At 34.8% G+C, this 24,796-nt stretch overlaps 1 protein-coding gene across 10 annotated transcripts in view; it reads right to left on the bottom strand.

The window, feature by feature from the left end:
* LOC112047855 (protein still life, isoform SIF type 1) overlaps positions 1-24,796 on the bottom strand; it is a 178,803-nt gene that overhangs the window by 145,226 nt on the left and 8,781 nt on the right. For 2 of the 10 annotated variants that reach the window (XM_052882448.1, XM_052882444.1), the window contains exons 1-9: positions 14,666-14,943; positions 12,135-12,243; positions 9,643-9,790; positions 6,741-6,925; positions 4,887-5,005; positions 4,071-4,201; positions 2,532-2,614; positions 1,569-1,733; positions 53-183 (exon numbers count right to left, since the gene is read on the bottom strand). In XM_052882448.1, coding sequence (XP_052738408.1) covers positions 53-183; positions 1,569-1,733; positions 2,532-2,614; positions 4,071-4,201; positions 4,887-5,005; positions 6,741-6,925; positions 9,643-9,752 — 924 coding nt within the window. In that variant the 5' untranslated portion in view covers positions 9,753-9,790; positions 12,135-12,243; positions 14,666-14,943. Of the gene's footprint in view, positions 1-52; positions 184-1,568; positions 1,734-2,531; positions 2,615-4,070; positions 4,202-4,886; positions 5,006-6,740; positions 6,926-9,642; positions 9,791-12,134; positions 12,244-14,665; positions 14,946-24,796 lie in introns of those variants that run through there. The other 8 variants (XM_052882452.1, XM_052882443.1, XM_052882449.1 and 5 more) reach the window with 7 other exon arrangements.

Genomic DNA, 24,796 nt, shown 5'->3' on the forward strand with positions numbered 1-24,796 from the left:
GGAGTCTCGGTTTGCTAGTACCGTGATAAAAGGAAGATATGTGAAGTCTTACATTTGTTCCGTGTGTTCCCACTGAGGCAGTAACGGTTTTTGGAGCAGTCGAGGTGTTAGTAGTCATAGTTGAGGTCTCTTGGGACTTCGGAGGGCGAGACGGCGGCTGGGTCTCGGTCTGACGGGCTGCCGCTGCAAAAACATAATAATCTCTCTGATATCCTTTTAACGTTGAAAAAATATTATAACTGATGTCTACTTCGATAAGTATTGTAAAGGACTGAGATCCTGCGTAGCCAGACATACCTCATTTTATGAAGGCTGACAGGGCCTCTACCAAAAGTTTGCAACAACGCTAGGGCCTCTACCAAAAGGTTGCAAGAAAAAGGGACTAGGTACTGAAGACACGATTTCTCGTGTTAACCCGTAGAAAATATCAAAACATTACGTTTTTTACTTTGACAAATTGAGAATCTGGACCCTTTGAAATCTGCTACTTTAGTATGTTAAAAAATATTTTGCTAGTACATTGCCTAAATAATTCCTGGCTAAACTTTTATTAACCATTATTATTAATGATAGTTTGGTCAAGAGATTTTTGTTGAGACTAGAAGATTAGAATTTTTCTAAATCTGAAATTATTTTGATTCGAAGTGAAGGTGAAAGTCGTTTTCTAATTCGGATCTTCTACTAAAGAATCTTAATCTTTGAATACTGGACATGGCATGGACTATGTTTGTTTGTAGCTAAATCTTTAAGTTTTAAATTCATTTTAAGTTTTGGCAATCCTTGATTTGCAACTATATTTCCTTCCTATACCGGGATTTTCTACTGAGAGTTGCTTGTATCTAACTAAACTGTTATTTTTAGTTTTAACGGTGCTTGATTCGCAGCAATACCTTTCTGCTACTGGAACTAGCTCCTTTGTCGCTAAAACCTTATTTTATGTATTGGCGGTGCTTAATTCGCATTTATATTTGTTTGTTACTGGGATGTGACTAGATCGTTGGTAGGTTCCCAAAAATCCTAGTATCCTGGGATTTTTACTGAGACTACGTTTTACAGCTAAAATATGTTCTTATTATTTTTCAACGGGACCAGCTCTTTTGTCGCTAAAACATTATCTTATGTATGGACAGTACTTGATCAGCAATATTTGCTTCCTACTAGGACTTTTTGTAACTTAAATATTATCTTAAATATTGTCGGCTACGTCCAAATTAATCGACTTAACCAAAAGGATTAGCAAACTGAAGTGGCGGTGGGCGGGCCATATTTGTCCCAGAACAGATAGCCTCTGGGGCAGACGTGTTCTAAAATGGAGACCACGTACTAGCAAGCGCAGAGTAGGCATTCTTCCAGCTATACGGTCCGACGACATTATGAAGGTTGTGGGAAGTGGCTGGATGAGGAAGGCGGAGGATCGTATGTGGTGCGCACTTTTGAAAAGGCCTATCTAGCAGTGAACGGATACAGGCTGATTTTGAAGTTAATTGAAAGTTTTGTCGGTGCTTGAATTGCAACCACACTTGCTTGTTACTAGGACTAGGTAGTTTGTAGATAAAGCATTATCTTACGTTTTGGCGGTGCTTGGTTCGCTGGTTGCGAGCTGGTGACGTTGTCGTAGAGCGAGGTGGAGGAGGTTGCCGCCGCAACCTTGTCGGAGCGGCCGGCGGTGCCGCCCGCAGCGCCTGCATCTGTTTCAATGGCACGTGTAGTGGTACGCGGCAGAGTTGAGGAGCCTAGTTCAAAAATAACATACATGTTCCTTGTATACTACATCATCAGATACGTTAATTAACACTTTTATTTCCCTAGGAAACTCTTTGGGAAACATAAGATGATATTTTTTTTTTCATGAATTTGCTATATCTTTTACATATGACCAATATTTCGTTCCCCTCCTCGTTAATAATTAGTCGGAAAAGACTGTGTGGAGGAGTGAGTACGACTATAGTCCAGTGGGCGGGGATCGAACCAAGACCTCTCAGTGATGAGTCCAGCCCCTATATCACTGAGCTATTTATATTTATATAATTATGTTTTATAATAATAGTTAGTACATATTATTATATTAACTCACAAGGGTAGGTAAGCATAGCAAAGCAAGGCAAGCAAAAAACATGTATCCTTGTAATTTATATGTAAAAGTAATCAATATGACAACAAATATAGTTAAAGATACAGATTCAGATAGGTATTAGATTCATCATCGACGTGAGAGAGTTTACAGTGTGAAAGAAATTTCACTTAGTTTAGTTTAGATTATAAGGTTGTGTTGGCTGTGTTCGTGGCGTTACCCTATCTATGGTTCCAACTGAAAATCAGCGCTACGTGTCCTAATTAAAATGGTCACGTAGCATTATGCTGAGCTGGAGCCATTTTCTGGGTTATGCTACAAATCGTAGAGTATTGTCCTGCATGTCCTGGTGTACTGGAGATATTGTGATGTGTGGCATAATTTCGAAATAAACGCATTTTTCTTTCTTTCTTTCTTTTACTTTCCTGATGGCAAGAATTATTTATTTTGTAATACTTACGGTATCGAGGATCTTGAGCTCTTAATCTGGCATATTGTTCTTGAGTCATGCAGGTGCACTGAGGTTCACGACCATAGGTGAGGCTGTATTATAAAAAAAAATTATTTAATGTTTTTTATTTTTGATAAAATTATCTTTAATGGCACAATCAACGGTGATACAAATTTTACAAAAAGTATTATTTACACAACAAACAACAAACAAACAAATATTATATATTGTCATCTACATAATAATAATATGCTCCCGACCGACTTTTTTTTTTTTTTTTTCGGTCACGGCGGCTAATCTCATGGTGAGATTAACCATGTACGCAGGAGATATTATAGTGCACAAGTGTATGCGCAAGCACAGGTGCACTCTCTCTTCTCTCACTCTCGAAATCCGATGGGACGGCAGACCGACACGACCGGTGAGAGATCAGGCGCAGGACCGACGGCTTTACGTGCTCTCCGAGGCACGGGGGTGTAGTAACACCGCCAACTTCCCAACTCCAGGCTGCTATTAAGATTTTCCTTGTAAGAAAAATCCCAATTTGTTTTTGTTGGCCTGACCCGGGATTCGAACCCTGGACCTCATTGTCCGTAGCTGAACCAGCTAACCACGGGACCAATGAGGCCATGTCATCTACATATACTTATAATAAAACTGTAACAGATCAATTTCGTTCGTTTGCATCGTTTGCATTCAAGATTCAATACAGCAAGATTCATTAATCATTATTCTAGATTCTTTTATATATTATTTTATGTATAAGATCCGAATTAGAAAACTATAGCTTGGCAAATTCGTTTGTAACTCTCCCGATGGTCTGCGCGGGCCGGGAGGGGGTAACCCGTAAAGTCCTTCCCTCTGCCCCCCGCGCGTTCGACTTACACCCGCGCAGTCCGTTCCCCCCGTCGCCCGCATATCAACGAAATTGCCAAGCTATACCTTCACATTTCCACTTTAATCCCCAATCACACTTCCTATCTAATTATGATCTTTTGATAAAATTTTGAAAATTTTGATTGGAGGTTTAATCGATACTGAAACCAAAAATATTTTTTTTTAGTTTTTGTATGTCTGTCTGTCCGTGTTTTTGTTGACCGGGCATCACGCTGAAACTACTAAATGAAATAAAATAAAACTTAGCACGATTTGAGACTGTAATACGTATAAAAATTATACTTTTTGTTCCGAAAATAATTTAGATAATAAAATTGATAGACAACACAGACACCACTAATACTAACCATCATAATGCACTTACATAGGCGTTCTTCTTTAACTTTTGTGCATTTTTTTACGTAGTGTACACCAAACGAGTACACGCATTTTATGAAATTTAATATCACGTGTCTAAAACGGTGAAGGAAAAATATCATGAGGAAACCTGCATATCTGAGAATTTTCTTAATTCTCTACGTGTGTGAAGTCTGCCGATCCGCATTTAGCCAGCGTGGTGGACTAAGGCCTAGCCCCTCTAATTCTGAGAGGAGACTCGAGCTCAGCAGTGAGCCGAATATGGGTTGATAATGATGATGATGATAAACTCACCTAGAGCGATTGGGACTGGCCGGGGTAGAGACTGGTTTCCTTTTAGTCTTGAACTTCTGTTTGCTGCCCGGCGGTTCCAGCTTCAGGCTGTAGCTCGAGGATGCCTTACGTGAGAATTTGAATGATGGTGACTAAAATCATAAAATGGCAAATCTTGGTAATGGTATTATGATTTTTTTACTATCCCTTTATATTGTATATTTTTCCTCCGTAAATTTCGCGGTTATGTAAAAATTATATGTATTCAATCGTTTATGGTAATCAAATCATTCATCTCTAGTCATTATTATTGTTAATAACAATAAATAATCAACTTTTATTAAAATTGATTCTTGTAATTCTTTATTGCATAATATTGCATAATTGCTTGTAATTCTTTAGTATATTTCTGTATTCTGAGAGTACTTGTTACATTCGAAGTTAAATAGGAGTAGATTTGTGCCATAGTGTGAATGCTGTTTTATTATTTTGAGTATTATTAGAGCTGGTATAAAATACACATTAACAATAAATACACATTAAAAATAATTCAATTTTGAATAACTAAAACCGTAATATTTAGGATATGAATCGAAGCATTTATTAAATATTTAATTATAACAGCATCGCTCAACGCATTTGTGATAATATGAATGCATCTATTTCAATCCAACTTTTAAATAATAAATCTACTCGATAATATCGAGTAGTATTGATAAAAACTTCTATATATTTAACTAAGCCCTTCATCTATTGACTTGATGATACTGGAAGGAATATACCAAATTCTGTTGCTTAGGATGTGCATGGATAATGATGTACTGTAAAGCAACTTACGCAACATTCTCTGAATTGCTTGGCATCTATGGGCGAGGTGAAGTTGAGCCCCCATGTGTCGTTGGTCATCGGATCCTTCCAGTAGACGAAGCATTCAGAGGCTTGTCCAATGCGAGTACCTGAAAAGAACAATTGCACTATTGAAAGATAGATCGCACTTAAAGATTTTACGCTTAAATCAGCTCATCAGTATGTGGCGCGCGTTTTCACTAGATCTTGTAGGAATAACAAGCAACAAGATTTTGAATAAGCAAAGAAAGTTAGCCCGCTGCCATCTTACATTGCATCATCACTTACAATCAGGAGATTGTAGTCAAGAGCTAACTTGTAAATAATAATGAAAAAAAAAGTGTTGCCTATCCGCTACTCTACTTCAAACTATAATCTATTACTAACTCATTCTAAATTCCATCCAGATCCATATACCCGTGATAGTATAACAAACATGCATTCGAGATTTTGGATACATCATAATATTAGTTACATTCTTACAAGACCAAAATACTTTATAAGATTTGGTATTAGTAGATTAAATAATGATGACTCTGTAAGAAAGCTGAAAATAAATTACCATCCATCCATACAAGAATGATAACAAAAAATGCAACTATTATAAACCGTGTAGTTTATATTTATTGTACCATTTGAAAAATAAATTTTGATTCAATATTCAGTTTCCCGTACCTATGTGCAAATTTCGGTCAATTATCCTCGCACCATCTAGTGTAAATTTAAAACTGGGTTACAGAGGCGGGCGCCGTTGCTACTTTCAGATTTGCTCGTAAAATTCACTACTATAGCGCCGAGAAAAAAATACTTTCATTGATGTTGCAGTTATCAAAACACTGCCATAATTTACGTAAATACAGAGTTGGATCGAGCTATCTCTTTGGATTATTCAACCTGATTTGAACACGGAGAATAAAATCCTAAATCATGAAAGAAGTATTTATAATACAGTCTTAACATTCCGTTAATTGAAGACGTACTTATATTTTTTAATAAACTAAAAATTATTAATTGAACTCTTTTTTCATTAGATACTAGCAGTATTTACTAATAATTTTATTTTAAAATAATAGGCTTTTAAGTAATAACTTTATGTGAAATTTTAGGTTGCTCTAATCACTTGCATCTACTGTGTACTATGAATCGCGTAATTTTTATTATCATCTTTATAAAACTTACTCCTTTATTTTATAATATTATTAATTATCTTAACTTTAATCAAAATCTACCTACACAAGTAGAATTTTTATACTTAAACTAATCACAGCTGCAAACTTCCAAAAACCAATTGAATAAAATGCATCGCTACCAATATCGTAAAAAAATACACCAGTTCAATACTGATTATTTATTTTAATACCTTACATACATTTATATTTTATATATACCTACTGTAATAATAATATACTAAATTAATATAATAAAGAAGTAAATTTTGTGGTATTGTAGGGGATATATCTATATATATATATATATAGATATAACACAATAATCGTAACGATAGGTAATAATAGATTTTAGTTTAGCTCAATTGCCGAAATTCGCAATCAAAAATTTAAAGTATTATAAAGAATTTGTTATTTCAAATATTTCCTAAAGCTTGATGGCTAAGCACCAGACTTTCTAGACTCTCTGCAGGGTAGCAAAGACGCAAGACCTTCCAAGAACCTGCCATCCTTGCCAACAGTTTCAAACTAAATGGCAAGAGTGTATTTAGTGGCTCCTGCCGTCCAATATAGATTATCTCTGCTACAGGTGTGTGCTTAGCCCACTTTACTTAAAGGGATATTAGAATAATGATGGCCTTATCAAAATGACGTAATTGATATTAAAAAAAAATCATACCAGGCTGCAATAGTCTAACGTCCAGTATCTTGTCGACCTGCGAGTTGTAGGCGGTGATGTGGAACACACACTCGGGCGAGTCCTGGATGCAGGTGATGTTGACTGGTACCAGGTCTTCCGATACCTGCTGCCATTTCACGGTACCAGCACCACTCGCTGACACGTGGAACACCTCTGCCCAAAGCCTGGAAGATACACGACTGACTATATATTAAAAACCTGCACTGTCTCAAGCAGATGATTATTTTGTACAACTCTATGAAATCGTCAAGTGTCAAGTGCAATTTTATGAAAGTCTCGTGAGGTGTTATCGAAGTAATAATTTAATTACATTATTATTACTAATCACACTGCGTTACAAATGAAAAAAAATCACGAGAACTTGTAGAAGCTCTCAGGATTATCGCAGCTTTCGTCATATCCGCCGTCAAAATATATGGCAAATTTGGCTCTTCTGAAATCTTTGTTTCAATCATGATTTCAATCATCATGATTATTCCTGGCCTTTCAAAAGTACTTATCATATGTTTAGATTAATTTTAAACAAAAAAAAATTGTAATTTTCGAAGGCACACCAAAATTAACACCAAAATGTAACACAATAGTTACTTTTAGAAAATAATTAGTTTTGTTATTAATTCCTGGAAATCCTGTGCTTTACGAAATTGCTTATTCAAGCATAAATGACAATTATTTTTAGCTTTCGATATAAAGCAAAACTAATAAGACTATATATAAAAAACTAAACAATTTTATTGATATACCTATGTTACTTGTAAAACATCATGACATTTTGTAATCCAGTCAAATAAGACTTGGAAGGTTACAATAATTCCCATAGAGCTAAAGTTTGGAATGAATATTCAGAATACCATTAAAAATGAATTGTGAAAAGTCCCCATCTATCCCCCTTGTGCAAAAAAATTTATTGGTGGTGATAGTGTCCAAAAATTGGTTTTCCGTGTTTTTTAACTAAACGGTGAGTTTTACAGCAAAAATAGTTAAAACAAAAATTGTAGATCATCCGATTTTCTACAAAAAATGTATCCACACTTTTTTTCATAAGTATTGCCATTTCCGTGATACAGCGGTTGAAAAATTAATAAAAATATTTTATTCGTAATACTAATTTGACTGGAATAGGGCCACGCATGTATCCCGAGCATGGACTCGTGTAACTTTATAATGCGCGTGGAATGGAGTGTTAAGATGAACAACTGTATAAACAGTAGATAAGATAAGTATTTAATTCAACGATACAATATAAAATATAGTTGCGTGCAGTACCTGCAGTTACTGCATACTTTCATGAGGAACCTTTAAGGCCAGTCAAAATCTGTCAAAATATTGCCTAAATATTTGTTTGATCAGATAAACCTGGTTTGAGAATCCGTGTATTTTCTTTTTACCTACACATTAGGTTCTTTAAAAATGTACGGTATCATTGCGCAAATCGCAAAAGTTGCAGGACATTTACTTCATTATTCAATCATTATTTCGTATTCGCGTATGACCCAGTTGTCTCTTCAGGGATTGCGTGCTGGCCACATGGGAAATTCTATACATAATTTAGTAGTGAACATGCATAGCAGAAATGGTGTAGAAATGTAGATAATATTGTTATATCCAATATACATTTTTCATTATTTTTTAGCGTGAAAAATCCTTATGAAGTATCCATGAATCCTAATGAACTTCTGTTCTTTATTGTTTTTACTGCAACTACTGATATATACCAACAACAAATCTGTAATGAATATTGTAGTGAATACTAGGACTGAAGAAACTAACTAAAACAAAATAAATATGAATACAGAAGTGAAGTGTGAGGAATTTTTTGAATATAGTGGTAGTTTTTAAAGATTTCTCTAACACAAATCGACATGTATCTAATATTGGGAGTTCTCTTTTATCACGGTCCAAGTGGTAGGCATCTGCTGAATATGTTCAATATACTCTATATCATCGTATGAGGTCTGCATAAATATAAGAACTGTATATTTGCGCCTATAAAGTTTAGGTACTTGATCTTCATGTGTTATTTTTTTTAATATAATATAGTGTCTAATAAATTTCCATGCAAATTCCATGCATCAGGTAATCGAAGACCCACCGTGTGATTTTTCGTTTTTACAATCACGTAACATCGTTTATTCAACGAAATAACATAATAATTAACGCTAATTAACATGATTTCTTAGAAATAACCATGTTAGATGATTACAAAAACTAAAAATCACAGATACTTCATACAAGGCGGATCGAATTCTGATAATATAAAAGGCAGTAAAAGACAACTTAATAGAATAGAAAATAACCTTATCAATCAATTTTCAGTTTACAGTTTAATAAATCTCGTGATGAGATATGCCTTCAAAGTGCTAAAAACATCTCCGAAATATTTCGCCGCGCCTAGTTGCATCGACTGATGAAAGAAGGGCTGGCTCATTTTTGCGAAAAAAATCATCTTAGACGTCCAACGCGGAAATGTACCCAGTATTCTTGCCACCAGCATGAATTGTATAGTTATTGTAAAGAAAGCTAGTAGTTAATATAGTAGCATTAGGTAGTCCATATAAGTAGTAGTAATATAATATAAAAGTATATATAATAATAAATATAAGTATAACTTTAATATTATTTTAAAATAAACTTGTATATGTCCGTAATAGAAATAAAAATCAGTTTGGATCGTGCCGCGATGCAAGAACCAGCTAATGACTAAGGGCCCCGTATGGGTTCGAAACTAGTTGGGCATACTCCGAACTTATATCACGTGAGTTTTAGCCGTGTTTCATAATCATTTAATAGAAATAAAAATATATATAATTAGCTTCCTATTGTATTCTTTCTCAATAGTCTAATGGATATCTATCTAATAGTATTAGCAGTGAAGTGATACCTCAATAGATGTCCGTCTCTACGGCGGGAGTTCTGCCACGGGCTGTCTTCGTACCGGTACGCCTTGCGGAGGATGGGCGCGCACGAACAAGACGACAGCTTGTTGCCCATCGTGCGCTGGCCGCACTCGGCGCACGTTACTACGCTGCCTGCAACACCATCATACTTCAATAACTATTTCTATATCATCATTATCAAGCCCTTTATAACAGCTAACTACAGGGTCAGCCCTTCCCACCAACCAACTTCCCAACCAATTGAGAATTTAACTGCTTTTTTTTAGAAGAAAGAAAAATAAAAGAATAAGGTAGGGAATTATAGATGCCTTTGGGAGGGGAAATAGAATGTATGACCAAAGCCACTGATCTAAAATACATAGTTGCTTACATACAGGAAACTAACAACTACGTATACTACTTCAGGAGTATAAACTGAAGAACTTTCATCTTTCATAAAAAAAAAATGTCTGGCTGTTCTGAAATAAAAAGGCTTTTGGTTCAATAATTCATGATGAAAAACAACGAATCTACGAGTAAGTTAAATCGCACTTAGAAAATACCTATTCAGTATTGCCTGGAATATATTCTAACCATAATAGACCAAGATCTCAGAGCGATCTGACACATCTAGTTTTTACACAGATGAAACCTTTGGTTTTCAATAGCATCTCATATACTTACTTCGAGTAGTCGCGCAACATACATGAAACTTTATTTTAGTTGCCTTTCTCATCTGGTACCTGCCCAGGTGTCCCAGAGCAAGTCTCCACAAACACGCAGGTATTCAAAGCACATGAGACCTACAAGCTTTTAAAAATCTAAGGTTTCATCTGTGTGAAAATATGTATCAGATCACTCTGGAATCTTACTTACTCTTTAAGTGGCATAATCACAGACACTGGAAGGTTATAATTGCACTTTGTCCAAATTAGAAAGAAACGTTAAAAAGTTTAGTGTTCACGGCATTTTGCTGTTCTGTGAAAGAAAGGGGAGGAATGGAGAAAAAAAAATATGTAATTTCTGAGTACACTCTCCGTGTACATCCGATAAAACACCCACAAAATATCCTGCAAAAGGGGAATGTCCAAAATTTGAAATTGGAACGAAATGCAGAGAATTCTTGTCTGTGGAATGAGAATTTTTTTTTATTGACTTGTGAGCTGCGTCTGCAAATCTGAATTATTTTATTTTCTCACAATCGTAGTGAAAAGTATACTGTAACACGCGGGGCTAAACCCATTATAAACGTGGTTTCTATGTAGCGGCCCTCGCCTTACGTCTCGTGTCCTAAAAATACCTCTTACATATTAGATATTTTTTGCCCCTCGTATAACAATCTACTATTTCTTCAAGAAACATACTTTTATTAAGCCAATTATTTAACCAGATCCTTATTTATACATCTTATTATCATCTCCGTATATGGGCCGGTGTTGTATGTGCTGGTGGGCATTCTTCTTTTGAGCATAGGTACTGGCTACTCTTTAGCATCTGTATGAGTTTCAAATCATAAATATGTAGACTCCAAGTGAAATTAATTTTTGTCCCTTTTGAAGAAGTCGAAGCATACTTCTAGAGAGTGCTTGTAACATAAATACTGACAAGAAATCAAAAGAAGAATTAACCAAAATAAGAGCATATCATCATATCATTCTAAAATTAAATGAATTCATCATTTACTTTATACTTCCTAATACTAAGATCCCATGGGCTTATTACGCTCAACTAAAGCGTTTAAAAAAATAACCATCTAAGCTTCTAAGCTTAGTTATATTATAATACCTAATGATAATAATACCTAATAATAAAACCTGTCTCGTTGGCCTAGAGGAAACCTATGAGCTTTCAGCTCACGAGGTCATTAATTTGAATCCTGGGTCTGTATGAGAAATTTTCAGTTAAAATTCTCAGCTCGAAGTCGGAAAGTTAGTGGTGTTACACACCGTGCCTCAGAGAGGACGTAAAGCCGTTATTTACATCAACATCTGATAGTGGCTGTTAATGAATTAACATTATCACCTTAAGCCTGCCACCAGCGAGAGCAGCGTGGTGGGTCTAAGCTCCACATCTCCTTTTCATTAAGTTACAATAGGCTGATAATGATGAGAGAGATAATAAACCAAATGAGAAAGTCAGTGGCGTAGCTAGGTAACCAAGGACTCTGGTGCACACAAAAAGTGGGGCCCACTACTATCTAAACTAGTTGGGTTTTATCAATTAAAAATATCAAATATATAAATATACATAAAATATATAAAAATGCCAAGCTACTTTGTCATCAACTAAAAACTCTTTTACGTTTTCGAAATTTTAGTATATATTATTAATATTTTCGAAAGTTCAGTTCGATCGCGATTTTCTGGTAAGGATTCGAGAGTCCCCTGAGCTTGAGGCATTGCAACTAGTCCCTGGGTAGCTACACTATTGGAGAAAGTGTTTAAAATAAAAGATATATTATGGCTAATGTTTAAAAAAAATTATAAATGATCGGCACCCGTGGTCCCGTGATGTCACCAGGTCCCATCGGAGCGCGACAACGAATGTCCACGGTTGAGACTCTGCGAGCGCTGGGTGCCGTGCCTGTAGTGATGTTTCACTCCATGCTGCAATCATGTGAAACGTTATTAAAAAATATTAAAACATCGCCTCCAATTTTTCCATATTCCATATATCACCATCATAGGTACATAATATACAGGGTGCTGGCGAGTATTTCCCATAACTTCTTTACCGAAAATTAATTTAAAATGTTCAAAGAGCTTGCGATCTAAAATTAATATTTTCGGAGTACCTAAATAATATTTCTTTTGTAAATAGATCTTAAAATGTGTCCCATATAAATCCTTTTAATTATGACGTAGCCAAACTTTAATATTTTAAAATGCAAGGATAGATGTGTTTGTTAATAAAATTATTTGAATTACTTTGTATGAAAACATGAAAGTTTTGATTTTTAGGTAAAATAATATTAGTTATACGGTTCGGCTCCTATAAGTGGACTCGTCAACACCAAGAAGTTATAGGAAATACTTTCAGCACTCTGTATAAAGTAAAGTATTTTAACCTGACGCGTAAACATATTGTATCGATAAATAAACGCAAAATGTCTTCTGGCAAAGTGAGTGATAGGCCTTGAACCAAGTAGCTCAACATGACATTTTCAGTATGAATTCACGTAGACATTTCATAGACCTCCCACATAGTATCAATATGTATTTCGCCAAATTAAATAGCTTACTTATACCTAGGAGATATTTGTAGATTATTTTATATTCTGAAAAGTTTTACTCAAATATCATTAAGTATTTAATCTGCAACCAAATTGCTTCCATTTTTATGACATATTTTTAAATAAATTAAATTAAAATACAATAAAAAAAATTAAATATTAAATTATAAGACACAATAAAAACTTTAGAATTCTTTATAACATTAGTTTAGTCTATAATTTTACTAAGGCCTAGTAATATACACAAACGCATGCATTTGAGAGGTTATCATCTCACTACATCGTTAATTTCAACAATTTATTAAACAAGTTTTCTCACAATATAATATTTTATTAATAAAATCGTAGTGAATAATAACCTCTCAAAAATTTTTGATATTTAATTTAATTGTTAGTTATGTATTTTATGTTTTATGAAATGGACATGCATGAGACTCAGGTACAAAATTCATCAAACCACAAGCAGGCGCTTCAAACCTACTAAGTCAATACAGCCTACTATATCCAATAGCTAGAAAAACTCTGATTAAATTCACACTAAAACTCAAAACTTATTATTTCGAATATTTTATTAGATCTAAATTATTATACATTAGACAAGCATAATCATAAATAAAGGACCCAATAACTGTTCCAACAACTGTTTTGATCAATATAATATTCTCAACGTAAGTAATATTGAACTCAAGAGAGTAAAGCATATTGAAAATTTTCCGACACCTGCATTTAGGTACATCTCAGCAGTAAAACTATTTATTTCATCGAAATAAAATACTGAAAAGTACAGAGCTCAATATTCTGATGAGAAATTCGATTCTTCTGTAGTTTGTATTTCGATATGGTCCAGAAGCCTTACCTATACATTGCATGAAAATGTAAAGTACCGATTAAACGACGTTTTGACGACTCTACCTATATGATTATTTTAGCTAATCTAATTTACGAATATGACTTGCATTCTTGTACTATCACTCTATATATTTCTAAGCTATATTCTAGCTATTCTTTAATTCATGGTGACTAATAAGTGTCATTCTGGTAATATTGATGCACTTGCAGCGTCTCAGTCAATGCTTTTAAACAGCAATCAAAATTCAAGAGGCGTGTTTCGATCTGGGCTATAGGATTCAATAACACTATATTTGGCTACGTAGCTATATGTGGGTCAACCTAGTTGACTTCGTATTTCATAATTCGCCAGACTATTTCTACCTTCAATAAGTAAAGGTGTTTGATATTATGAAGTTTGAAATAACTTGTGAAGTACGTTCTTTATTCATATCTGAAAAATTTAGAATTTCAGGTAAATAACATATAATTGTATCTACTCATAAATAGTGAACAATTTTCTCACTTTTAATGTGAAAATTGATTCACATTAAGAGTTGTTAGTGAAGACAACAATTTATTAGATTTCTCCAAATAAAGGTGAGTTTAGAATAATTTATTTTGAAAAAAGGGTAACATTTTAAGAACATATGAATAAATACTTTTAAACTGGCTTAGTTACATTATTTTTAATACAACATTAAATTTGGACAACGTGAGTCAATACAAAATCCAATTATGTGCGCCGACCACCATTTTAAACACAGGGTTATTAAATATTTAATCTTTATTTTTATCAAACGTGTGTACATGCAAAGGGTTGCATTGCTTTACTGTGCATACAATTCTGTTTTAATCCAAGGAATGTCACTTTATTCAATATTTAAATGCCCACATTACAAAAAATACACGAGGACGAAAGGGATACAAACACTCCATGTGCAAATTAATTTAAAGATACTACGAACCTCGAAATTGTTCCAATTTTGCGCAGAAAATTTAGCAGCCTCCACGCTTTCTTTTGCACCCATATTTATGTACTTGTGAAATCACTCGAATGAACTATGATGCGTATGCTGATCGGTTCGTGACACTGTGACAATGCGCTACGACCTTGTTCACTGTGAAGATACGAGTTTGATGAGCATTAAATACCTCCAAAGTGGCTTCGATTAGTAAAATATTCGTAGCACCGAATAGTATATGAGGGGTGTATGTTACAGCGAGCGAGCGCACGGGCGACGCGGCGTGTAAACACCGCCAGCTGCTCGGGAGCCTTGCTCCGCAGCAGCGCTGCCCGCGCCTCGTGCGGCCCGGCCTAGCGTCACCTGCGGCGACACCGGCGCCCTAGCTCTACACAACGGTCGCCGTGTGGCCAAGATGCGCACAAGCTATGCTGCGGCGGCACGCTAGCGAGCCATTCACCACGCTGACACCGGCGACTCGGTAAAACGTCAGAGCGGACTGGGTCGCGGCGAGCGTGCGTGGCGGCGCCTCGCGCACGCTCGCCGCCCCGCGCACCGTCCGCCCGCCGGCAGCCGAGACGCAGCGACGCCCAACCCTCGCGAACACGGCCAGCGCCCAATGCTGCTGAATAATGACGATTAATTATCGCTACGTACAACGTAGCTTCGATTTATGTCGTTACCTGTCTACTAACCAATAATACTTGTTACAGATCGAGAATTATACCATCTTTCAGCATGCAAATAATTTTCATAAAGAATATCGAGATTAAAGAGATCATCAATGGGCGTTCGGAGCGGTGCGGTGTGGTGTGAGACGGGGGATGCGCGCGCACTCTGTCCGAGGCATTCGATTTTGGTCCATGACTGTCGGATGCTTACAGTGGCCGACCGAGTGATTTAATAGTTCATTCTAGACTATGACACGACTGGCGGGTTTATTAATTTTAATTCGTCAAATGATAACCACGTAAGTAATAACGTAAGTATCAGGTAATATAAACATTTACCGTTATTTTTTTAATATTAGGTATATCTTTAAAAAATCATACAAAAAATCGCTAAACGGAAGTAATTAGAGTGGCCGAAAACAGCATATCAAAAAAAAAAACAAAATTAAAACTCGAAAAAATTTCCCAACCTGCAACTTTCTCCAAAATTTCTCACGTTAAGTTTATAGATTTTTCTACAGCTAATTTACGAGTAGTGACTACCTAATATCAAATAATGAAAGTTTATTTTATAGTTTCAGTCATCAACGTGTCAAAAATATTCATCTAAAAATACGTATTTAAGTTAATGTATCTCATACAGACGTCTAAGTAAGAATCTACCTCTAAAAGAAACAAATCAATCTAAGTAGTATGTAACAATCTTAATGTAACATTTCATTTCTTTATGCCCGTCATAAGTGTGTTAACTAATATTTTAATAATAGTTACAGGTACAACTAAGATAATCATGCTCATATCCGCCTCAAGACCAGAAACGGAAACCAGAGTATTAAATCCTACTTTCTAAAAAAATGTTGCAATTAGCATATTTTGTATTTATCATCATAGTTTAGTGTTGAAGGTGCTGTAAGATCCTGCATCGTTAAAGTCCAGCTTTAACTTTGTAGGGGCTTGATATAAAACAAGGCTACAGTAGCTAGATATAACTAATTTTATGAAAGAAATTATCCAAGTATAAAACCAATTTTTTTTTTATTTTCTACGGAACATCTTAAGGAATATCATACGAGGGTGAAGTCTACCAATTCGCATTGGGCCAGCGTGGAGGACTAATTCCTAACCCCTCTCATTCTCAATTCTACAGTGAGCTGAATATGGTTTATTGATGATGATGATGATAACGGTGATGATCATAAGGAATCATGTCTTTAGTCGACAGACCCTTAGCTTTGTGGCAACCCTTTACTAGAGACCCTTAAATGGTCTTTATCGGGGTTTTTCGAAGCGTTGTCGCAAAGCTAAGTTACAGGCGACAGGTGACATGACATTCCCATATGCTCTCACTCCAGTTGGATCCTCATGACTATCTAGCGAGTCATCTTTCGATAGACAATGCTCCGCCATCGAGAACGGTCGCTGGCCATTTAGACCACTATAAAATCTGTTTTCTTGAGAAGATCTGAGCACCGGGTTGTAAAATATTAAAAAATAACCTTTTTACTTAGATGGTTGAGGTGTCTGGACCCTTAAAACCTTCAAAGACACCAGAATCTCAACACCAAAATTGGCTACCATACTTACCTGTGGTAGGAGCATGGCATATAAGATGAGGCATATCTGACTATGGCAGCCTTTTAATCCATTGCACCAGGATATTGTATATTACGATATCATAGTTTTTTAGATAAATATTTTTTTATGTTAATGTGTCATATTGCACTCAAATCATATTATAATATCGAATGTCAATTATTTTACTTTCGACGACTAAAATATTAGAACTGTATATATTATTATTTTAGCCAAGGTACCTACATGAAAACAATCTTAATTTAGAAAACTATTGACACTTTTCTGTAGGTACTAAAAAGTTTCTTTTTTACATGACTAAAAAAACAATAAATACAAAAAAAGTACCTATTTCAATAAATGTTGCAAAAAAAAACAACAAACATGGGAAATTTACACATAACAGGTATGTATTTTTAACAGACGAATAAACGGAGAAAATATTTTATAAATATCTGAAAATAAATTAATTTTCTTGTATACTATGCGCTTACTTGTTTGTTTGTAGAAAAAAAGGCTCCAAAGCTACTGAACCGAAAATATTCTTTCATTAATGGAAAGATGCAGCGATTAACAGGCAGGTGACGTATTACGTATGAGTACTACTCAAAAGTTCAAGAGAAATGTAAACCCAATCACGAACTGTATTTATTGTAATTATCAACTTAACAACATTGTGCTTTAGATTTGATAACATTTAAAGTATGCCGTTTAGTAGAGAGACTACATATTTATAATATTAAGTGTAGATGAATGACGTAAACCAGTTATAGTAAATGGTTTTTTGGATGAAAAAAACATTAATGATTGAGAAAACGGTTTTATAATAATCGTTTACGTTGTCATGTAGAACGAGGCGCACAATTAGGGCTCCCACACACGGGCCACCGGTCACAACCACCAGACGCCGCTACCGGCATATTTCCTGTAGTTTTCATACATTTTATATGGACTTGCCGCACACGGTTGACGCCGGTGGCCACAACACGCTACAATCGTCGCTGCTCGCTTCTTGTGGCCCGCACCGGCCACTAAACGCCGACATAAAACGCCGCAACACGCCACTCGCGCGATTATGATACTGCATGTATGGGTTAAAAAGGTTGCAGACACCGACCACAAGTGTCGACCACCGGCCACAAGTGACTGTCGCGCGCTTTAGCTACTTTTGTGGCCCCTTCTAGCTTCTTGTAGCGGCGTTTGTGGCTGTCGCGTGTGGCCCGTGTGCGGTGACACTTAGACAGTCTGGATCTCAAGCGGCTTGATGATGATAATATGACTTTACTACGCATACGAGATATTTCATCCTTACTATCCGTCCTCAATTAAAATATAAAAGCTCTCTGATGCTCCATGCGTAGTTCATTTAATTTTGTAAGAACAATAAATGAAATTTAATTTAAAGTAAATTAAATGATTTCATAAAGATTAAATGTATAAACAATAAAATTTTACTTATTTACGAGTGAGTATTTAGCATTGAGTAGTGAGAATGATAGAAAACACTTCTTCATTCAACCCATATTCGGCTCACTGCCCAGCTCGAGTCTCCTCTGAGAACGAGAGGATCTAGGCCAATAGTCCACCACGCTGGCCCAAAGCGGATTGGCGGACTTCACAAATGCAAATAATTAAGAAAATTCTCTGACATGTAAATTTACTCATCAAGTTTTTCCTTCACCGTTTGAGACACGTGCTATTTAATTTCTTAAAATGCACGCTACTGAAATCCTTAAACTTAGGATTGGAATTGCTTTCGAAATTTAAATGGGACCGTTGACCCTTACCAATAAAAAAATTATTAACAAATCGAAGTACTCAGTAAAAAGTTATGCGTATACGTTAAAAATCTCAGAAACGCAAATTTGAAGTTGTTTTTTGTATTTAATAATGACTTAAAAAATAAAATTTTGTCATCGAGATCTGCCAATTTTTTTTTTGAGGTTTTTATACACACACTTGATATACAAATTCATTACCTGGTCGTGGATTCCGAGGCTTTCACTTCCATCCAATCCACTTATACTATTTGGGTATAAAAAAGTGTCAGTGCGCTAGTTACCTGGAATGCACACAGAGGCGCAGAAACAAACCAGACTAAGATTTTCACAAAGCTGTTTAGATTTATACAACAATATCCTGACCACGTTTTAGCTCCATTCATAATTATGGATGGACGCACAACGGCCAATAACATAGCCAAGTTCAGAAACGGCCCAGAAGGAAGAAGAATTATGGATGAAACCTGGCTTCACCATTACGATATTGAAACGAAACAACAGTTCATGGTTAGGTCACCTGGAAGAGACCGTCATCTCCAACTTCTAAGAAATGTAAGGCAATTCCATCCTCCAGCAAGATTATGGGATCTCTTTTCTGGGATAGCCAAGGTAGTTTTGTTTTTAAATAGGTAATAAAAACTGAAGGATTGGATCATCTCAAACGGTGAAGGATAAACATCGTGAGTAAACATACCTGAGAATTTTCTTAATTCTTTACGTGTGTCAAGTCTACCAATCTGCATTGAATCAGCGTGGTGGACTATTATAGCTTAACCCTTCATTCTGAGGAGAGACTCGTGCTCAGCAGTGAGCCGAATATGGGATGATATTTTTTTTTAAAAAACTGCAAATTTGGCTTGCAGAAGAAAAATATATGTAGAAGGAGCTAATCGTTTATATTTTTCTAACGAATATTTGCAGGTATTAGACTCGACCTTTCTAAGGTACGAGACTGCTAAAATAATTACCCGTTCATTTTACCGTTGCTAAATAAATGTATAATATGTCCTATAAAAAACGAGCTTTTATATAAATGTTCTAATATGTAGCAACAAAGCTTTTCGGATATATATTTCGGATAATCGGACCAACTGTAACGTTACATTATCAAATGCACACAAGTAGGTACAGTGCCACAGGACAATATCCAGCGACCATATAAAATTTGCCTAAAAGCCATAAACAATAAAATATACATTTATATAATATATTATACATTTATGGGTTACAGTACGCATATGTACACTTCACAAAATTTTCTCCAGAACTGTAAGTATTCTTAATTTTTAGGGTAGGAGGTCTAATCGAACGTCAATTTGACTTACACACAACACTACCTAACTAACAGGGCAAGATAAATTAAATTTTTAACATGAAAATTAACTGAAATTATAATTACGGTTAGTCTTAAGAAGAAAACGAAATTCATGTCTTTATACAACATTAATTTCCTAATTGAAGGTTGTCCTTCTAATGATTGAATAAACGGGTGTATTTATTTTATTAATGAAGATAATACTTAAATAGGCTAAACTTATTATAAAAAAAATATAAGGAAATATTATTATAACTACAACTATAAAATTAAAATAAATTAAAATTAAAACTAATAACTAAAAATACTTATTAAATTTATTAAAAATTTGCCGCCCTTGGTAGGGTGCCCATCACGCAGGCAGCATAAAATGAATGAATAAACGATTTATCAGTGCCTCTTACACATCATCGTATTTCCTTGTTTCACTTCCGATCAACGATACGTTGAGCCTTATAGCTTGTTGAGCAACTTCAAGCCTTCTCATTATGTAGATGACATACCACGTGTCCATATACGACTTAATTTCAAAAACAGTTTTATTATGGTCAGATTTTAGAGTAAGCAGGAATATTTTGTTCATACCGGTGTCCCGTTATTAATAGATATAACTTTTTTTTTTACATTGATAATTCAGTACCTCCCATACATTTTTACCAGTAACTTTGTAATAACAAAAAGTACACACAAGTTTTATACCAATTTACAAATCTTGTTAAGTGTACGTTTTTAAAATTATGGTACACACTTTAATACATTTTTTCACAGAGGAAAAGAAAAATAATTATTGCAATCAAAGATTCTTCTACAAAATACTTAAAAAAAACATTATTTTTAAAAACAAGTTTTTAATAATGAAATTTTATCGGTAATTTAATATGTAATGTTTAAGAATAATCAGATCCTAATTACAACAGTTACAGCACTGAAAACACTGCTTCACGATGGAAATTTTAAAAGTCCAAAATAAATAATACTAGCGGACCGCGACCTCGTCCGCGTGGAGTTCAGTTTTTCACTAATCCCGCGGGAACCATGGATTTTTCCAGGATGAAAAGTAGCCTATGTGTTAATCCAGAGTAAAATCTATATCCATGGGACACCATGTATAGTACATTACACATTGGTCAAGTAAAAAGAGAGGGCTATAATTTAGACGTACGTCTGTCTGTCTGTTCTGTGGCATTGTAGTTTTTAAAGTAATATGCTGAATGTAACCTATATTTGAGTCGATTAACAATTTTTTACATTTGCCCAGTCAACCAAAATAAAGAGATCAACCTCGAAATGACAGACTAAAATGTAAAATCGTATAGACCTTAATTTTGTATTCTTTAAAAACTTCTATTATCGCCGCGTTGCAACGACTTGCGGTACGGACGGCTTCAGTGTGCTCGTGGCGTTCGAGCCATCCACATCTCTTGTTGTGTAATTCTTTATGGGTTTGGGATAGGCGCCTTGGGATAGGCGGGGAGAGTGACTCGAGTGGAAAAGGGGAGTGTTTGTTAACAGTCAAAGGATCCTTTAACCCTACACACATCGTTCACAAGTGCGTGACTTCTTTCAAGGTCATTCACTGCCATTTTAGGGTCTTATTTTGGTTACAGTTTGATTTATTAATTAAGTTGTCCTGACAAATGTTGTCAATCATAACCTTTGTTCGACATTAGTTTTCTTAAGTCCTGAGTCCGCTAAAATTTCTTCAAATCTTATCATGTCAATGATCACAAAAATCAGTTTTTGTAATTATCTCTGTTTCTACAGCTCCAATAATTTTTAAAAATTATTATAAAAATTCGCAGAACATATTTGCAACAAATTTTTGATTTATTAATTAAGTTGTCCTGACAAATGTTGTCAATCATAACCTTTGTTCGACATTAGTTTTCTTAAGTCCTGAGTCCGCTAAAATTTCTTCAAATCTTATCATGTCAATGATCACAAAAATCAGTTTTTGTAATTATCTCTGTTTCTACAGCTCCAATAATTTTTAAAAATTATTATAAAAATTCGCAGAACATATTTGCAACAAATTTTCTTTTTAAAAATGTTCATACCTTCAATCGTCTTTGAGATGGAGGGCAGACATGCCTTCATCTCAAGTTAGTGTTCAAATTTTATCTTCCACGATTTTTTTTAATAAGATTGAAAGTTTAAAATTTGAAAACAAAAAAAAACTTCAAAACAATATATGTTTCCAATTTTATACTCTACTAGGAAAAAAGTTATTATTTTTATAAAGTTTGATTAATATTTTGTATTCTAAAGTCATAATTTAATAAATATATATATAAATAAATGCTTAAATGATAAAATTGTGTAAATAGGTAAATGACGTAAACGTTAATATAATATTATTAAATAATTATTTATTAACTTCTTCATTTAGGTTGTTTTCTTTGATTATTATGTAATACAAAGATTTAAATCTTATGACATGTATGTTTTGTATACCTGTATTTTAAGGTAATAAAGAAGTTACGTAAAGAAGTTGTTTGAATTTAACAACATTATTGTGTTGCTCATACTTTAATGTATTTGAATAAAAAAAGTAAAGAGCCAGCTGATATCAATATACCTATCCAGATTTTTTTATTAAACTACTAGCGAACCCGGTCAATCTCAATTTGTTTTTTGTAGTTCCTTCCCTACATGCCAAGTCAGGGTCAATTTTTTATCGTCTATTCTATAGTGTGGGGGTATCGTTATCGGTATTTTTGTACATTACATAAGGGGTTAAAGTGAGAACATAATCTACGGAACCCTACACTGCGCGTGGCCCGACACGCACTTGACCGATTTTTTATTATTTGGTCACCTAGTGTGGTGGTAATAGATAGATGACATCACCAAAATAAATATATGAAGGTCCTTCAAGATCATTGATTAGTATCAGCCTTATTTAAATCTACCAATCAAAAAACAACACGCATTTTATTGATCACTTCCTATTTTACTACAATTTACAAAGTATTTTATTTGTTTATTTAAAAAAAAGTATATTTACAATCACATAACTAAATGGAAACACAAAGTTGGCAAATGTAATTAAAATGCTGGAGGCAGGCAGCCCTATCACATGTTTACGGAGCGCGCGGCTGTAGGTATTTATTTCAAAAATATGGCCGAGTTATTATACTGCTTGTAATATATCTACTGTGCCGCAAGCCTTCACAGACAACCATAATTGCTAAGTGACCTCTTTGACCCATCACCTATGAACCACTAGCTAGCAACGGTTCCTAATAACTCTATTTTTGATGTGATGGTAAGTGAAAATGCAGCTTACTGTAGAAGGCAGTAACGTTTAACTAACTTACTGCGGTTAAAAACGATTCACCAATAGTCATGATTACTTTGATTATTTCAAACGATAGTAAGATAACTTTCTTTCAATCGCTTCACAGGAATGTTACTTTGTTTTGTAAAACGATGACCTATAATATATTACATGAAATTGTAAAGATGAACTTACATAATATTTTTTTCGATATAATACGACAAGATCCGATTAATATTGATCATAATTATTAGCATGAAGTCCGATAGGTTTTATCCAGCCACTACATACAGGTATTTATCTCCATAATCATTATCAGCCCAATTGATTGGGACACTACAGGGCCTGGTTTCCTCCCATATACAAAAAAAGATTTGGAGCTTAAGCTCACTACCCTACTTCAAAGCGGGATGGCGGGTGACAATAATACGACACGAGCTGTACAGTGGGGTCTATTTCTATATATATATTTACGGTTGCAAGTATGACTGAATGGCGCTAAGATACAAAGAGGTTCTGTAGCTCCAGCAACTGATGAAGGCGCATTACACGATAATTTTACAAATACCCGCATTCTAGAATGTCACGGGTCAAATTTACCTAACTGTGCGGGTTAAAATAGAATCGCCAACCGAGGTGAGGCAGAACGAATGTTTATTGTGGTGATTTCTTATATACTCGTATTTAATGATAATAATGATTTTTTACGAATATATCATAACAATGCCAAGGGATGTCTGATAAAATGCAATGTCTCAGTTACATAAAACATGAAGAGACACCAAAGTCGCTAAAAAGAAAGATCCAAATCGTGCGTACTCTTTCTATTTTTCTTCTCCTTGGGTGAAACGTGGACTTTGAGATCTGCAGACGGCAAATGGATTGACGCGAACGAGATATAATGCTGGAGGAAATTGCTCCTACTTCCTTGGACTGCATTTCAGTTAAACATGATAAAAACGCAATAGTAAGACGTCAAAATTTCATTTCGAAATTCGAATTCGCGCATGCGTAAGACGCCAGTCTTGAAACGTGCGCACGTGTGCCTTATACCTCGGACTAATTACATTTTAAAAGACCTGCCTCGCTAGAGGTTACCCTCCTGTCAGAACTATATGATCATGATCTAATGTGTTCATACAAACTGCGTATATAGAATAGATGTTTCATTGTGTTAAAATTTCTCGTGTATGTATTACGATTTAAAGTAGTGTATACTGTACATACACAACTTCAAATCACAGGATATATTTATTGGTGTTAAATATTTACGATGTGTGATGATGATGTTTACCTCGTCCCCCTCATAAAACGACAGATAATTTGGTTGGTCAATTTGAGTGCGATACAAGTCCAATATAATTGGTCTGAGCCTATAAAAAAAAATTAAAATGTCTCAAACTATAAATATAGAGCTCGTTTTTTTTCTGTACAACAAACTACAATTTAATATTTAAAGGAGACAGATCATTTCATCACGTTAAAGAAAAAAAATAACGAAAAATTTTTCTACAT

Source organism: Bicyclus anynana, chromosome 7 (genome assembly GCF_947172395.1).
Source record: "Bicyclus anynana chromosome 7, ilBicAnyn1.1, whole genome shotgun sequence".
NCBI classification, from domain to species: Eukaryota; Metazoa; Arthropoda; class Insecta; order Lepidoptera; family Nymphalidae; genus Bicyclus; species Bicyclus anynana.